The sequence below is a fragment of the Poecilia mexicana genome, unplaced genomic scaffold (genome assembly GCF_051168715.1).
Source record: "Poecilia mexicana isolate PSO_F unplaced genomic scaffold, ASM5116871v1 scaffold_13, whole genome shotgun sequence".
In the NCBI taxonomy this organism is placed as follows: Eukaryota; Metazoa; Chordata; class Actinopteri; order Cyprinodontiformes; family Poeciliidae; genus Poecilia; species Poecilia mexicana.
Genome location: NW_028263382.1, coordinates 8,700,126 through 8,718,077, shown reverse-complemented (window position 1 = coordinate 8,718,077; position 17,952 = coordinate 8,700,126). Strand labels below are relative to the sequence as shown.

General features: G+C 35.3%; 1 protein-coding gene, 2 non-coding genes and 1 pseudogene across 4 annotated transcripts; all 4 read right to left on the bottom strand.

Annotated features, from left to right (window-relative positions):
- Positions 1–296: 296 nt before the first annotated feature.
- On the bottom strand, positions 297–460 carry LOC148155751 (U1 spliceosomal RNA). The gene has a single exon (XR_015765172.1). It is a non-coding gene; the product is annotated as a U1 spliceosomal RNA (small nuclear RNA).
- A 1,692-nt stretch (positions 461–2,152) lies between these two features.
- LOC148155750 (U1 spliceosomal RNA) lies at positions 2,153–2,330 on the bottom strand (annotated as a pseudogene).
- Positions 2,331–3,143: 813 nt separating this feature from the next.
- Positions 3,144–3,307, bottom strand: LOC148155749 (U1 spliceosomal RNA). The gene has a single exon (XR_015765161.1). It is a non-coding gene; the product is annotated as a U1 spliceosomal RNA (small nuclear RNA).
- A 2,260-nt stretch (positions 3,308–5,567) lies between these two features.
- LOC106917000 (pannexin-1-like) lies at positions 5,568–17,285 on the bottom strand. Of its 2 annotated transcripts, XM_014985650.2 has the most exons (9): positions 17,097–17,285; positions 16,710–16,915; positions 15,416–15,615; positions 13,995–14,110; positions 11,693–11,880; positions 10,360–10,638; positions 8,830–9,052; positions 7,183–7,423; positions 5,568–6,768 (listed from the first exon to the last, which is right to left on the bottom strand). In XM_014985650.2, the coding sequence occupies exons 3-9, from the start codon at positions 15,594–15,596 to the stop codon at positions 6,686–6,688; spliced, it is 1,311 nt and encodes a 436-aa protein (XP_014841136.1). In that variant the 5' UTR covers positions 15,597–15,615; positions 16,710–16,915; positions 17,097–17,285; the 3' UTR covers positions 5,568–6,685. The 2 variants fall into 2 exon arrangements, with proteins under 2 accessions (XP_014841136.1, XP_014841135.1); XM_014985649.2 differs by lacking the exon at positions 16,710–16,915 and having other exon boundaries at positions 17,097–17,284.
- Between the last annotated feature and the right edge of the window lie 667 nt (positions 17,286–17,952).

Sequence of the window (17,952 nt, the reverse complement as noted above, 5' to 3'; positions counted from 1 at the left end):
CCTATTTGAACACCTAAGACTTTTATTGACTCACTTTGTTCTATTAATCCCCAATTTACATTTGTGTCATTCCAATTTCTATACATTATCTCGCTTTTGATTTGATTGATTTTCATACCTGAGGCTGCAGAAAATCTTTCGCATACCTTTAAACTTTCTTTTATGGATAAGTTATCTACTAGGAGGAGTGTCAAGTCATCCATGTACATAGTTAATTTAATATCTTTCCCACTGCACAGAAATAACACTTCCTTCAGCAATGAGTCCTTAAAGATGTATTTCCATTGACAGTAAATCAGGGGAGAGCGCGAACGCAGTCCCCCACTACCAGAAATTATGCAGTCGAGATTCCCACATTTGGGGAATTCGCAGGGGTCAGCACAACCGGAGTGCAATGGCTGAGCCTCACCCTGGGTGAACCACCTTCATGATCATGGTATCTCCCCTGCCAGGTAAGTATGAGTTGTTCTTCTCTCTCGCCGGGATGTCTTTCGCAGACATACCCACATGACTCACGGTTCCGACACATTTGTTAGCTAAGAAATAAAGGTCAGGAGACCACTATTACACGAGCTAAAACATTCTGGGATAACTTGGTTAAATAAACCAGGAAAAAATTTAAATATAATGTTTAAAATAATGTTTGATTACCCACAATCCAATGCTGTGTTAGCCTAGCTAACGCTAGCAAGCAACTGACACATTTTTACAGTCTTTAACCTCTAGTAAAGCCCTAGTAACCAAACAGGGACATTATGAATGTACGGTTGGATGACGCCATACTGCCCCCTTTAGGCTTAGATAGTGACATTAATCTGGTGCATCTCCAAAAACAGAATACGATTAGCTTTTCAGTAATTCAGTTAAGAAGTCCAAATCTACAGCGATGTATTAGGCTCATTGTAGATTAAAAAAGAGGACTAAATTTGTGGAAAATAAAGTCATTAATTTTGAGACTGGTCTTTGAACATTTCTGAGCTCCAAAAGTAAAATAAAATAAAAATATTTTGAGCTTTGATCTCTGAAATTTTCTAGAAACATCTTTTTTAAACAGAATTTCTGAAATTAATCTCAAAATTTCTCAAGTGTTTTGCTAGCAAATTATCCACTTTTCATAAAATGATTTTTGTTTTAGAAATCATAATTTCTGAAATTAACCTAACAATTTCTGAGTTTATTTTAGCCAATGTACAATTTTTTAAACTCAGATATTTCTCCTTTATTTAGCTCATTTAGCCTTTATTTCTCCTTTTTTTTCTTTGTAGAAATATTCATAAAAGGAAAAAAAAAACAATTTCAAGTTTTTTCTAGAAAATTTCTCTCCATTTGTGTTGTATTTTTCATTTATTTTTTATTTTTTGTGGCCTTTTTCTTACTGGGTTTCAGATTACGTCGCATCGACGTCACCCAATGCTGATGGAAGGCAAGAAGTGTTGTTACCAATAGCATTATTATAGACTAATTACTTAAAATAGTACAACTCACTACTCACCCGCAGAAACAGCCATGTAATGCTTCTTTTGATCCTAAATGGTTGACCCTACCTGAAACAAAATAATTTTATGCTCCAGGCTTTTGAAACCTTTCATCTGGGTCGTCATATAATATGAAGTCTGCAGCTCCAGATAGTGAGTTATGTGGATCTCCTCGACACCAGGTAAATCCTCAAAATTATAAGTCTTTTTTACTAATACAATACGGATCATATCCTAAATATACATGTATTTTCTCGAGGTACCTCGTCTGTTCCAGCCCATTATGGTACTCGCTGTGATCCATTTTGCTGATTTTAACCGGAGAAATCGGGGCCACCATCTGAATTTAAAGCGTCATCCAGGTCACGTGTCTGAAACCTAGCAATATATACCTATATATAGTGCAATTTATTGCCATTTTATTTATAAAAGTGCTGTATTTAAGTATTTCAATGATTATAGCTCCAGTTTCTCCTTAAAATTTGATTTCAAAAAATAAAACATCGGTTAGAGAGCTTCTTTTTCATAAATTATTTAATGCAAAGCAAAAAGCAAAGAGTCTATCTAAAGATTTTCCATGTTTTAGAAGTGAAATCTGATAATTTTACACTATAAACACATCTGTTTAGAGTGAGAATATAATTCAAGTAAGATTATTTTTCATATTAACAGTAAATCAGGGGAGAGCGCGAACGCAGTCCCCCACTACCAGAAATTATGCAGTCGAGATTCCCACATTTGGGGAATTCGCAGGGGTCAGTCAGCACAACCGGAGTGCAATGGCTGAGCCTCACCCTGGGTGAACCAATTTTTCAATTTTCAATAGTATTTATTAGTTCTTCACAAAGTAAAAAAAAACACTTTACTTTTTTTTTTTTTTGTAACAAAAATTACAATATCCCTTTAACATACATCACTTCCTTCTAAATAGGGGGAGTGAGACTTATACTTACAAAAACCCAAAACAATCTTTGGTGACATTTATAATCACATGCAGAGAGGGGAGGGGGGAAAGGGACTTAAAACAAAAAAAAACAACAACAAAAAAAAAAAAAAAACAAACAAAAGGAAACTCATTAAGTAACAATATTATGTAAAATATCTGGCACTTTCCATATGCTAATATCCTCCTTACTTTTTTTTCCGAATTTCATTTTCCACATGTAATCCTTCACTAAGGAACCCACTATCTTTATCACGTTATTTTCACCTATGTCATATTGCTTAGATATATAAATGTTTCTAGCCTTCCATATTGCTTCCTTAATACAATTTACCACTATCCACCACATCAATTCACTTTTCCCACTTTCTTCTTTTAAAAAACCATAAACAATTTTGTCAGGTTATCTCTTCTTGTTTTAAATCCCACAACCATGGTTTCAATAATTCCCATGTTCTTTTAGCAATAGGGCAAATCCAAAATAAATGCTTTATCGTCTCGTTGTCACCACATCTAATTCTAGGACATGTTGGACTTGCTGTACAATTTCTTTTATACAAGAAATCTCTTGTAGTTAAGCATTGATTGGTAATTTGCCAGGCAAAATCTTTCTGATTGTTTGTCAAATGTTTGTTGTTTACATTTCTCCATATTTTCCCACTGCACAGAAATAACACTTCTTTCAACAATGAGTCCTTAAAGATGTATTTCCATTGACAGTAAATCAGGGGAGAGCGCGAACGCAGTCCCCCACTACCAGAAATTATGCAGTCGAGATTCCCACATTTGGGGAATTCGCAGGGGTCAGCACAACCGGAGTGCAATGGCTGAGCCTCACCCTGGGTGAACCACCTTCATGATCATGGTATCTCCCCTGCCAGGTAAGTATGAGTTGCTATTCTCTCTCGCCGGGATGTCTTTCGCAGACATACCCACATGACTCACGGTTCCGACACATTTGTTAGCTAAGAAATAAAGGTCAGGAGACCACTATTACACGAGCTAAAACATTCTGGGATAACTTGGTTAAATAAACCAGGAAAAAATTTAAATATAATGTTTAAAATAATGTTTGATTACCCACAATCCAATGCTGTGTTAGCCTAGCTAACGCTAGCAAGCAACTGACACATTTTTACAGTTTTTAACCTCTAGTAAAGCCCTAGTAACCAAACAGGGACATTATGAATCAAATAACCATCCGCCTATTACGAGCAACTATTTAATAAACAGAACGCAAACCAGGAAAATGATGAGATCTAATTATTAAAATACTGTTTGATCACCCACAATGCAACAGCGCATGAGCATAGCTAAAATGCTAACTCTCAGCTAACAGTTTATTTCTTTTTTATCTCTTCTCCAAAGCATAAACAACCCATCAAAGGTCATATGGTTTGAAAATATGTAAAACCTTTAATTTGAACGCTTTAATGAGCACCATAAAGTCAGAACGAAGAATTAAAAAAAACACTTTAAAACATATTTTTAAAACTCACAGGACAATCACTTCCTGTTCCTTGTTTTTCAGATTTCCTTTATGATGCTGCCACCTGCTGACCAGAAGAGGAAAACCTTTATTTGATTTGTGAAACTTCAATAAAGGGCGATTTCTGTGCTTTTTTGCATCCAGACCAGGATAGAGAAGTTCCTAATCCAAAACTACAACAGCCAGGTTAGACATTAATAGCAGAATATTAAAACCAAGTTTGTGATTTGTGAGACCTTTCTTATAAAGCTATGTAAGATCCGCTCTGTATTTAACATCTTTTTCTAGTCATACCAGGTGAAAATACTCAAATTTAATTTTGAGTATAGTATTTGTTTATAAACATCCAGTTGAGTTGTTTTTAAACATTCAGTACAGTAATCATTTATCAAGTATCAATTAACATTTATTTATTTTTTTGTTTCAGTGGGGTGTAACCATAAAAGTCATGTTTGGGTGTGTGTTTTTGTGCGCTTGTGAGACTCCTTTCTGAACAAAGGATCTCTGCTGGAGGACGTGGTCAACCTGACGCAGACTTCACACCTGTCTGCAATAACTTAATTATCTGAGGATTAATTAGCTGGGATGAAACACCTCTCTAGCTGATTATGAATGTTTTCTGGGTAGAGTCAAGTCACCACTGCATCATAGTATCTATCTGTTTCTATTAATCTTGCTCCATTTCGTCCCTTGTGATTTTCCAGAAGATGCTACCGTAGTATCCAGAGTCTGAGAACCTCATTTGACGTTAGGTATCAAAAATCACACACTTTGTTTGAATAAATTAATGTAGAATAATCTAGTCCAGGTTTGAAGAGTCTGGGTATGCTAGATTGTTTCTGATGTGGTCTGGAAGCAAAAAAAAAACAAACAAAAAAACTAATATGGGCACTTTATAACATTTTTATTTTCTACAAATTAGACAGGTTTCACAACTCGCACACCTTGTTTGAATGAATCAGCCACCAGTGTGGAATAATGTGGTTTGAAAAGTGTTAGAAAACATTAGATTTAGTATGTTTTACAATTAGTAGTGAATCATGTAGACATCATGTAGGTTTGAAAAGTGTTTGTGTTGCAGTTTTGGAGCTGGAGCGTTTCTAATGTGGTCTCAATGCAGAAAAAGAACTAATAATTTTATTCAAGTTTCACAAATAACACTTGGTTTTAAATACGCTGCAATTGGTGTAAAACAAACCAGATAAAAAGTGTAAGTATGTTAGTTTATAAACAGAATTAAAATGCTCAAGGTGAACAATTAGATGGAATCATCCTTTAGAAAACAGGATTAAGTTGCATTAATCGCATTTTTAGCGCAGCAGATGAGAACAACCTTAAATTAAAAACACCAGAAGTCAAACATGGTGCCGCGGAGACTACACCACCGTCTAAACTTGGGTCAAAAGTTGCTGCTAAACCTCGAAAATGTTGAAATAATTGCCAAAAAACAATATTATCAATCCATGTTTTAAACTCAACATGTTTTCCGAATCGGAAGCAAACTTCAGCTTCTGATTTTTATTTTAATTTTTGGCTTAATGCGACCTGTATTTGATCTTTTCATGACAGTCCGAACATCACAGGTCAGATGTTTTTTGAATGCGACCCAGGCCACTTAGTAAACGTAACATAATAAATGAAGCATATCCAAACATTCAGCTGTAAGAACAGGATTCCATCTTTATTCATCACAAAATAAAAACACCAAAGTTCTGCTTTAATACTACAAAACGCTACAACTACCCCTCTTCACAAAAACACTGTCAACATCAGCCAGAAAACAATTTTCAACAAAAACGTTATCAAGAAAACACTGGATATTAAAGCTATTTCGTGAGCCAAACGGACTCGATATAAAGTAAAAACTGAAGTCAGATGTTTGTTCCTGAGACGACAAAATTAAAATGAAATAAAAATGAACAGACTGTACCTGGTTGAACTGGAAAATCTCTCCCTAATACAAAAGCTTCATGCAGCTGTACCTCTAAAATAATAATATAAAATTTGAGAAAACTATCCACTACTTCAGCAGGAAAAATCAACGTAGAGATTGAAATTATTCTTTTGAAAGTCATGAGCATTAAAAACCTGGGAAAAAAAGCATAAAACACACAACATTGTGCAATTCCTATAGTAAAGCATCCTGAAATGTGATCGACCATCTCATGAAAACTAAGCGATCCCAAACAGACATAGACGCATCAAGCATGTTCAGTTTTTTTCTGTTTTTGTACCATTTAACAGAAAATCCAGTGAGCAGATTTTACATTCAGTTTCTCCTCAGGGAAATTTGTAACACCGGCATTAGAGGTGAGATGATGCAATCGAAGTCTCAAATTTGAAATGAGAGATTAAATCTGCAGTACAGATTCAAACAATAACTCAGATGAAGCCTGAATAATAATCGTATTCAGGCGCAGCAGCTGTCCTCACAAAAGGAGTCTGTAAACTGTTCAACTCGGACTGAGATGCAACATTCTGCAGCTCTGCTGTCAGTGCAGCCCCTCCGACGTCGGCTCGATCGAGGGGAAAAGCTGGAGTCATTTTTGGTTTTGTAGTGATTTTCTTTTTTTAACCCTCTACATCTGAAATACAATCAAAGTTTAAGAAAACAAACAGTGAAATCATGAAATCAAAGCAAACAAGTTTTAGTCCTTTTTTGTTTTCAGTTTCAAGTGTGTTCAAAAATTAAAGAAAAAGTAAAGTCGGCTCCGTGTTGATGAATCCAGACATTCAGAGCGTCTTTGTGGATCCATCAGAGTAAAGAGCTCCAGCCAATCACATCACTCGCTGACGAAGAGTCCCGCCCTCTCCAGTTTTGCTTCCTGTCTCATCGATTCCTGGCAGCAATGGACGGAGCTCTGGGAAAAACAAAACAAAAAAAAACATGATCAAGTCAAAATGACCCACATTCATCACTACTTTAGTCTGGCTGCATATTTATTTATTAAACATCTTTTTATCTTGTTGTGATAATATTGATCACACATTGATAATAAAGCCATCTCATTATCACCTGTCCAATTTTATCTATCAATTGTTTTTATTTTAAGAAATACATAAAATGGAAATTGTTTATTCTAAATTTAGCATGTAAAGACAGAAATTAGACTACAACTGCTGTCATTTTCAGAGTAAACTGTTTACAAAAATCTAATCTAAGCACTTTTAGATTATAATTGATCAATTATTTGCTATAACTGACTATCATGCTGCGTCAGCAGATTTCCAGTATTCTTATGTCCTAAACTTGACAGGTCTGATCCAGTGTTCACCTTTCATCTCCGTTTCCGTCTTGGTGTTGTTCGGTCGGCTGACGTTGTTTTTTGCAGGTTCGTTGTCGTTGGCGACAGGTCCGGATCCTGAAGCCAAACCTCCGTCCGGTTTGGCTTCAGGCTCCGGGGCTTTCTTCCCATCCACAGTGTCCATCTTCACCAGGCAGAGCGTCTGCAGCAGCGCCACGGTGTCAAAGTTTTCTCCGGCACACTCGCCTCGCTTCTTCAACATCTCCAACACCTGCAGAGGGAAAACAGACGAGTTACAAAAGATGACAAGATTTTAATTAATGAGCAGTTCATACAAGTTGATAATTATTGATTAGTTGTTTTTTGTTTTAAATATCTTGAATATGGACCAACTCTTGCTTTATCCATAAGTTTCCTCTCAAGCTGTTTTCTCCTGTCACTCCATCTCAATCTTTTTTTATTTTTAAGCAGTCATTAGGCACAGTGGCAAAACCTAAAACTGCTGCTGCGCAAGTAGGAAGGATGTTGCTAGGTAACCAAAGAGTGAGTGAGTTGCTAGGTAACCAAAGAGTGAGTGAGTTGCTAGGTAACCAAAGAGTGAGTGAGTTAGCTGATTCTGCCTACCTAGCCATAAGAAATTCAGCAGCTAAAATCTTTCCTCTGCCTACATTGCCCAGAATGCTGTGCAGTTCTGGATCGAGGTTCATTGAAATTATTGAACAGCCTATCGGATGTATTATCTATTGATTGATATTGTTTATCACAATATATTTGGACCCTAGTGAAGTTAAATCCCACTGCTTTCTTCAAATCAAACAAAAACGGTGTCAAAAGTTTGTGGTGCAAAATGTTCATTTGTGCTGCCATCATGTTAAAGGTAATAAATGTTTCCAGAGGTCAACCTAACAAAATAAACAAAACTTTTTTTTTTTTCATAAAAAAACAAAATAAAGTAATATCTTCTAAACAAATGGAAGGGAATACAGTCGGCATTTTTGCTGCACAAATGTAGCAGAGTTGAATCTAACCAATTTTGTTTTAATTTTGTAAATGTGGGTGTCTGATTGACCTCTGACCTCAGTTTTTTTTATATTTTTAAAATGACAGTGGCACACAGACCTGTCACAATGACACATTTTGCTGAATGATAAATCATCCCAGAAATGATTCTAATAATATTGATGTATTATTGTCGAATAGTATTATTGAAAATGGTGCAGTAATGACAGTTAACACTGGATCTGGAGAATATTTCAAATATTCCACCAATATTTGGTCAACCAAATACAATAAATTAAAAAAAACAACTGAAATCATAAATGAAATTATGATATATCTGTAGATGAAATTACTGCAGATAATGTTAAATTATATTTTTATTTATCAAGTGATTATTTTATTGTGGCAGGTTTAGTGGCACAAATGAAGGTCTTTGCTGCACAAATGTAGCAGAATCAATTTCTTTTGATTTCAAGATGCTGGAGGGGCATCTTCACTGTTACTGATTTAATATTCAGTTTATTTAAATTGTTCCTAAAAACAGCACAGATGTCACTTTATCTAGAAAACCAGAGCTAAAAATGTAAAATGGCTTTAGAGTTTTCCATCTAGTGTTGTTCGCCCGCAGCCCGTCTGACCCAGGGTCTGATCTCCAATCTGTACAGGAAGCAAACACACCTTCATGTACTTGTATGACTTCAGCTCGCTAATGTTCTCCTCCAGGTAGAGCAGGTACAGAGAGAGGTCGTCCCATTGGCCGCCGGGAGTGGGAAGGACGCTCACGGTGGGAAGCGACTGGTAGGTCTCCAGGAAGAGGGCGTATCCCTGGCAGAAGAGCGGGCGGAGGCTGGCGTAGATCACCACCGGGATGAGAGCGATGAACATGGCCAGGTTGACAGCACTGGACACAGACAATGAAGAAAGACAAAGATGGGTTATAAACCTGCTGAGGTTTCCAAACTTTTACATTTCATTTGCTTAGCATAAATCCTTCCTCGTTCCTTCTGAGTTTAGTTGGAAAAATTTATCAGGTAATCTGATTTATAAATCTGTCATTTGATTATCAGAATGAGAAAATATGTAATATTTTATATTTATCACAGTAAGTTTTATTTAATCTACACAGTTCTTGGGTTTCTCTGCTGGGCGGTTCTCTTACAGAAACATTTTCAGTTCATGTTAGTAAAACTTGATGAGCAACGCAGACTGGAAGCCAGGCAGAAAGATTAGCATGGCAAATAACATTTAAATAACGATAATGGCACTTGATAATTGTTGGCTGTGTGTGTGTGTGTGTGTGTGTGTATAATGGAAAGCACTCTGAACTTACTTGTTGCTGATACAAACTATTGATTTACATAACTTATATTCTTCAACAATTATTGAAAAACGGACTTTATTTAAGCAGTTAACTTAAAATGTATGATTTAAAAATTGATTGGATTACACATTTCTTATTTTTGCATCCACTCTACTTTTCTGTTATCACACCTTCCCCTTCACAGCATTAAATCGGTAGTTTACTGTTGAGAACTTGATGTTACTCCGCAGCTCAGCTGAATGAAGCGCTATTAAAGTGAAACTTAACTTAAGGAGGCTTCTGAGTTTTTATATTTTAAAACAGAACCACACCGGACTCTGTTTGGACCGTTTCTCTTCCCCGTTCTAGCTTTTCAATGACCCCGCCATCACCGCCATCTTTGTTCTTCATCTTAGTTTTATTGGGATGGCAAAAAACTTACAGCACCATTACCGCCACCTAGTGGTATGGAGTGCGGTTCGTGACGATTTATGTAGATATACATCTACATAAATATACATCCATCTCTTTATCTGTCTATATGTATATACATATACATATAGACATATATTTATATACATCTACATAAATATATATCCAACTCTTTATCTGTCTATGTATATACATTCACAACATTTACACCTACTACAAATGATCAAATTCTATGAAACAATTTAGTTTTCTTTAAAAATCGAATAACTATTTGTATATGTGCTATCTTTGTTCAACTATGGCTCTGCCTAAGGATGAAGGCGCCCTCTTCTGAATGGAGGCCAAACTACAATACTAAAACCAAGCGGAAATGATCAGTTAATTAACTAATAAACCATTTATTGACACGATTAATTAAAATTAATAATGTCCGTTTACACGTAGTTTTAGCATCTCTACTGCAGATGCAAAGTTACCTGAGCAGAGAGAAGACTCCCACAGCGATGAGCTTACACTGAACCCTCTCTGGGATGCTGGTGTCGTTGACGAGCAGGCCGACCCGCAGCAGGCAGTCGAACTGGTCAATGATGGAGGCCAGGTGGAGGTAGTAGCCCAGGTAGAGGCAGGCACAGAGCAGAGTGACCAGAGTCAGGCCGCGGCACAGCAGGTAGTAGGACAGCAGCACCCGGGAGCAGCGCTTGGTCATCAGGAACTTCTCCACCAGCGGGTAGTTGAAACAACCCTCTGTGAGGTCGCTGGCCAGAGAGCGGGGAGAGGTTTAAATAAATTATTTACACTGAAAAATACAGCGGCATATTAGGACCGTTGTAGATAAACAAAAAAGCAACACACAAAAAATAAGGAAACAGAAATTTTGAGATTAGGCTCAGAAATGTCCAGAAAAAAAAATTGTTTCAAAAATCAAAATTGTTTGACTTTTGAAATTTCCGTGCTTTTCTGAGATTAATCTAAAAAATTCTGTTTATTTTGTAGTAATTTTTCCACTTTTCTAACTCAGAAATGCCTTTTGTTTTAGAGTTTATTTGTTTACTCCCTCTTATTAATCTACAATATGCTGATGCAGAAAAACGTTTCAATGTTGTCTTCTGCAGATCATTAACATTTATTACCTTGTCTTAAACTCTCACTCACTTCTAAACAATACAATCAATGTTTAGTTTAATGAATCAGTTCTTGTCTGTGGAAGATAAAGTCACAAATATTCACTTAAAGCAGCTTAAAACTGGCAGGTCTCACAAGATTTGAGAACTACAAAAGTGATGTAATTTAAAGAATATAACAAGTTATGAATTAATTTTCGACAAGTAGAAGGTTTTTACTCAAAAAAAAAAAACAACTAACTTGCAAGATACTGAAGATTGTTTCAAGTCAATAATATTGATTAAAAAAGTTCTACTTCCTCTAACAAATTATTTCACTTATAAGATGGAAAAATCTCTTGTTGAAATAAATGAAATAATCTTCCAGTGGAACTAGTTCTTTTCATCAATATTAAGGAGTTATTGACATAAACCAATCTCCTCTATGTTGCTGAAAAGTTATTCGTAAGTTAGTTTTGTCTTATTTGCAAATGTATTAAGATAATTAAACAAGAAACTAGACCAAAAATACTTGTTTTTTCAGTGTAGATGTATATGCTTTTCACACAGCAAGCATGTTTGTTTTTTGCATAGATTTCTAAACAATAGCTTTGTTTAATATTAAATGGTGCAATTTATTGCGATTCCTCTTATGTTATAGAGTAAGAAGTAAAGTGTTTTGTAGTGAGGGTGTGATCCCGGAGCGTACCTGTCTGAGGTCTGCAGTCCGGAGGTCGCCAAGCGTTTGGCCAGAGTGACGGCGCGGTTGTAGCACCGATCCAGCTCCTCCATGATGAAAGCGAGGTCCGACTGCAGGAGCGGCGCTGCGGAAAACCTCCAGAACAAGGCGGGGGAGTACATCAGCACCGCCACCAGCAGCAGGATGTAGGGGAAGAACTGGAGAGATGGGGTGAGCAGGAACGGTTAACGGTTACCGGCTTCAGTCGAGCAGAAAGTTTGACCCACAGACGACCCAACCTCATGTCGAGGGGACAGAGGATGACCTGAAGAGGAAACTGCCAACCGTTGTATTCGGTCGAATTTCCACTAACGGACAATTTTCTAGTTTCATCAGAAGCAGCTTGATGACACATGCTGATCATACGATCCTGAATATTATCACCAAAATTTTACATTTAATGCTAATGAATGCACTAGGGCTGAGACATTAATCAGATTAATTGATAATTGAATTAACTTTGATCGATTAATCGTTAACTGCAGCATACAGACTCAATAAAAGGTCATTTGTGGCTGTAACAACACTCTCAAAGGAGTAATTAAACCAAAACTGTGTGAAAAATGTTACATTTAAGATGGAAAATATGTTCTACCCAGAACTCAACTACCAGCTGGTTTAGCTTCACTCAGTTTAAATTTTATATAAAAAATAAATCTATGAAGCACCTTTTGCTTAGTTTAATTAGTTACATAGTTTTTCACATATTAACATTAGAAGTATGTTTTTAGCTGCAGGTTCATTCTTTATTACAAATGATCAGGGGTTCACGAAAGTAACACCGTTTTATTTTAAGCAATAAAATGTTTTGTGTATATTATTTATAATATCCTATAAACAAATGGAAAAATCTGCCATTTTTAAAAAAAATTCAGATTAATAACCAAATGAATGAAGAATCTCTCTCTTCACTGAAACTGGAGTAAAGTGTTATTACCTTTTCCTATTTTTTATTTAAATGTTCTGTGGTATTTGTTTGAAGTATGAGACACAAAAGGGGGAAAAAAATGCAGAAAAGGTTTTAAGTTTGGGAATGTAGCGCTGGACGGCCCAGAACCGACAGCCTCCGCTCTACTTTTACATCACAAATCACTCTAAACTGTCTCCTAATGTTTAAAAAAACAAACTTAAATACTGAAGAAATAAACTGGCATTTGTTATAGACTCCAAACGTAAAGCAGTGAGACTAAAGTGCAAACCAGTTACAAAAAGAAGCTTAGCGTATGAGTAAAATGTAAATTAAAACATTGCATAAACATGTTCAGCCTGAACACGTTTTAATATAAATAGAAATTCCTGATGACTCCAGTAAGAACAAACAGGAATGTGAACAGACAAACACACCTCCTGTCTTAATGCATGTTATTAGAAAACTTTTCTGACACACCCGTGAATTAACACAACAAAAGCTGAATGAAGTCACTGCTTTCAGATGGGCAAATTATACAACCTGATGTGAGATCTTATAATACGAGTAAAATATTCAAACAATTTGAAATGTTTTACATTTTAAAAACCAAAAAACCTCAATGTTTTTATTTGAATTAGAGGATATCAACCCAACATACAGCACATTTATTTGAAATGAAATAACTTTTTTTTTTAAACCATAAACCTGTAAAATGTTGTGTACAAGTTTGTTGGAAAGAGTTATTTGATTGTGCTATTTGGAAAACACATAATACTGCCCCTTAAAACAAACACTGCTCAAATACAAAATGTTACCTAGTATTTTGGTTTAGTTGTTAGTGCAAACATCTTATTACGCTTGAAATAAGACAAAACTAACTTAAAAGTAACTTTTTAGCCAGAAATGGGAGCTTGTTTTAAGTCATTAATTACATAATATTTATTTTTCCAAGAGCACTAGTCCCACTGGCAGATTATTTAACTTACAAGACATTTTCCCCCTACGTGAAATAATCTGCCAGTTGAACTAGAACTAATTTACAATTGCATGTAAGTCGGGGGTTTTTTTTTTGTTTGTTTTTGTTTTTCAAGTGTACAAAGATATTTCCACAAGAAACTAGACAAAAATATTTGGTAAGATTTTGTTTTTGCAGTGCACAAAAAAAAAAAAAAAAAAAAAAAAAACATGCCACACTTTTCAGACTTTTAGTTATGGGCTACTTTTGTTTTGGTCTCTGACATAAACATCCAACCCAATTTAATGGCGCAAGGCTAGATGGAGACATTTTAAACACTTGTGTGTGTGTGTGTGTGTGTGTGTGTGTGTGTGTGTGTGTGTGTGTGTGTGTGTGTGTGTGTTTACCTTGTGCAGCCCCAGAACCAGAGAGTAATTGTGAACAGCCGCCCAGCAGTACGAATCCACATAACCTGCCTGTTTCCAGGAGAAGTTGGTGGGAGAAAAACAACTTATCTGAGTACCTGAAATTAAAAAAATACAAAAATTTAGACTATATCTCTTGGAAATAAATACACTTAAATATCTACTCCAAAACAAATATCAACATCAGGGGTGGCAATATGGGCCTAGAATTTTATTGTGATATTTTGAGGTAGTAATGATAAAAAAAATTATAGTAAAAAAAAAAACAAACAAAACAAACAGCTATTGTTTATTTTTTAGGTAACTGTATGGCTGTGACTGCATGGGGCATCATCATAGCACCACAAACACAATTATTGTTCTTGAAAATAATAGTAAAAATTCCAGCTTAAAAAAAGTGACTTATATCACTAAACTGCACACAGTAACTACATTTAATTATACATTCAAATTTACTGGTATTTATTGATGCTTTTATGAAACAAACTGTGGAGAAAACTGCAGAAATAACATTTCCAGTAATACCGTTATTTATTTATTTTTAAATATATTTAACTGAAATTTATTGTGGTAAAAATGAATCAAAATTCTTATAATTTTTTTTTAGAAATGATAAACCCTTAATTGATATCTACGGCTGGACGATAAATCAATAACATATATCGCTATAGACACGTGATCAGTATCAATGGATAATACACTGAAGAAAATATTAAATATATTCACTGAACTCCAATCCAGAATTACACAGCATTCTGGGAGATATAGTCAAAAAAAGACGTTAGCTGCTCAATAGTCTCTCGCACAGCCACCAACTCACTCTCTCTTTGGTTACCTAGCAACTCACTCACTCTTTGGTTACCTAGCAACTCACTCTCTCTTTGGTTACCTAGCAACTCACTCTCTCTTTGGTTACCTAGCAACTCACTCACTCTTTGGTTACCTAGCAACTCATTCACTCTTTGGCTACTTAGCAACAACCGACCGAGTAACTGGCGCAGTGGCAGTTCCTCGGTAGTAACTACTTAACCAATCACTGCTTAAAAATAAGAAATAAAAGTGTGAAGTGAAAACTGTGGATGAGTTAAAGTCACACCAACAGTTATCAGTATTTTAAAACAAAAATAAATCAATATTGACTGATATGAAACACTTATATCGTGATACGTTTTCAGCCATATTGATATCAATGTATTCATAAATCTTTACCATTTTTGTGCCTAAAAAAAAATCCTAAAACTCAAAATCAGATTTTTTTTTTAAACTATTTGTTACAAGCCGAATGTCATAAAGACACAATTTGTTCCCATTTCTTCAGCTGAATCTAAGACAGATCAGCTGATGATGCCCGACCAGAAGCAGATAATCTGGATTTTTACCGGATTAGCTCTGGTCTGACTCACCAACTGAGACCTCCTGAGCGAAGGCCAGGGAGATGAAGAGGAGGGGCAGCCCCACAGCCACGCAGGTTACCATCTTGTCTGCGGCCAGCTCCGTTCGGATGTTCTGGTACCGAGCCTGGTTTGGCTCCTTCAGCCGAAAGTCGCTGAACACATACTCTGTAGCAACGTGAGCGATGGCCATCTCTCCTCTCTGAACTTATCTGCACAGAAAACATCCAATTCGTCATGATCCAGACGGCTGAACGAATTCCCTCTAGATTTACACTGAATACATCTTATATCTTGGTATACTTGAAATAGGACAAAACTTACAAGCAACTTTTAAGATAAGATAAGATAAGATAAATCTTTATTGTCATTGTCACAAGAACAACGAAAATTAAAAAGTGCCATCAGTCAGTGCATATGCTTAAAAAACTTGTCTCACAATTTACAATTTTTAGCTTATGCTAAGTCAGTAATTCCTTTATAATGATGAAAAACGTTCTAGTCACACTGGCAGATTATTTTACTTATGGGGAAAAAATGTACTGCTAAAAATTAATCTGCCAGTTATTAAGTTATTATTCATCAATACTTAGGAATTATTGACTTGAAATAAGATCCTACATCCTGATGAAAAGATGTAGGAGCTAATCTAAATAAATTAGTTTTTGTCTTATTTAAAAGTGCACTAAGATATTCACACTAGAAATGTGACAAAAATACTTGGTAAGATTTTGTGTTTTTGCAGTGTATTCCTCTTATGTCAGTAGTTAGATAACATGTTAGATAATTGGCAGGTGGAGCATATCAACGTTTGTAAAATTCTGTATTTGTTTTCTTAAAGCTTACGCATAGTTCCTAAAATGTTTACACTTTGGGATCATATGTCTGGCTGTGTGTGACTGATAAAGCCACACTGGCCAGTTTCTCACCACAATATTCCTAAAGTTTGGTCTGAATTGTGCAAAAATAAAAGACATCCTGTGTTCATTTTAAAAAGATACAGTCTCAAAACTACCAACAAAAAAAATTTCATACTTTTTATATAGCATTTTATTTTTATGGATTTCTTACCTGGACCTGTTTCTGTAATAACTGACCTCAGATGGGCAGAAGGTGATAGATGAATGGATGGTTTAAGCACTAAAACTAATTGACAGTTCTCATCAGACATTTATAAATCCATATAAAAATGTGTGATGAAGATAACAGTTTATGTATCTCTCTTTTATCCTTCTTTAGACACTAATATCCATAAAAAAATATGCTTAATTTGAAGCTATGGTGAAAAACGGGTTTATTTTCTCACCTGCAGCTGTCAGAAGAAAAGAAGGGAGGGGTCCTCCAAGAAAACATAAAAACCCCCCAACTATTTAGTCCCAAGAGTGGCCAGTGGTTTCCCTCAATAATATTCCAGTTAAGTAATTTAACGGGGTTAAGTGGTGAAACATGAGTCCAGGCTAAAAACAACCCGTGACTGAAGCATCAACAGGCTGCTTTGTTCACATGCAATGTCTGTAGTAAGAAGCACATTTAAAAAATACATGTAAAATATTATTTCTTTATATATATACTTATAAAAAATAACGTTGTAAGACAAAGGCCTGGTTTGCACGTTGGAACTATACTCACTAATCCAATGTCATACAACTTTGTGATTTAAAAAAAAAGAAATAATAATTTTTAAAAAACTTACCAATACTGCGTGTCTTATAATGATTAAATAATCATTGTAGTGGTTTTCAGAAGCCGGTCGCTTCAAAAAGTTAGATTAATTAGTTTTCCAGGACAGAGAAATGTAGCAGCACGGCGCTCCTGAAAAGGAACAACAATAACTTTCGAAATCACCGTCTTCCTGTAAGGCTGCGGACTCCTTCCGCCAGTCTTATACAGCAGCTGCGTTCACGGACACACCGAAAATATCTATTTGACGTCACTATGACGTGTTTAATGCGACTCTGTAATTTATAATTTGAACTACAAATTACAAAAGAATTATTTTTCTTTTACAAGAGAAAAATAAACAAATATTTAATTGATTGATTAATAAAAACAACAACAACAACAAAAAAACACAATAGTTAAAGCAAAAATGAAAATTATATAATTCATCTAATAATTGTATTTCTATGTTATCTAAGCTAATTTAGAAACCAGGTTTTAACTTGTGAACAAATGTCAACAATAACAGCCGATATAATTATTATTAAAACTTATGAATCACTGAAGATTAAGATTCAAGAGTAAAAATGACTGACAAAAATTAACTATGCACTAAAATTTTGTCAAGAAATTAATTGATTAAGTATAAATTAATTTCTTGATTAAGAGCTTATAATTAAGAAATTATCATTAGCTCTTAACTTTTAGGGTAAGGCAAGGTCATTTTATTTATATAGCACATTTTCAGCAACAAGGCAATTCAAAGTTATAACTACAAATTCACATCAAGTCAAAGTTTATTTATGTAGCACATTTACAACATCATCTCTGACCAAAGTGCTTTACAACAATCACAACCTCACAGGTAGACAAATGATAAAACAAAGAAT

Excerpts from the sequence above, each read along its gene's own strand:
- LOC106917000 (XM_014985650.2), bottom strand. The coding sequence starts at position 15,596 with ATGGCCATCGCTCACGTTGCTACAGAGTATGTGTTCAGCGACTTTCGG. Across the intron at positions 9,053-10,359 it reads GGAGTCTTCTCTCTGCTCAG|TGCTGTCAACCTGGCCATGT; the intron begins GTAACTTTGCAT and ends GTCTGTGTCCAG. Across the intron at positions 7,424-8,829 it reads AGTCATACAAGTACATGAAG|GTGTTGGAGATGTTGAAGAA; the intron begins GTGTGTTTGCTT and ends TTCCCTCTGCAG.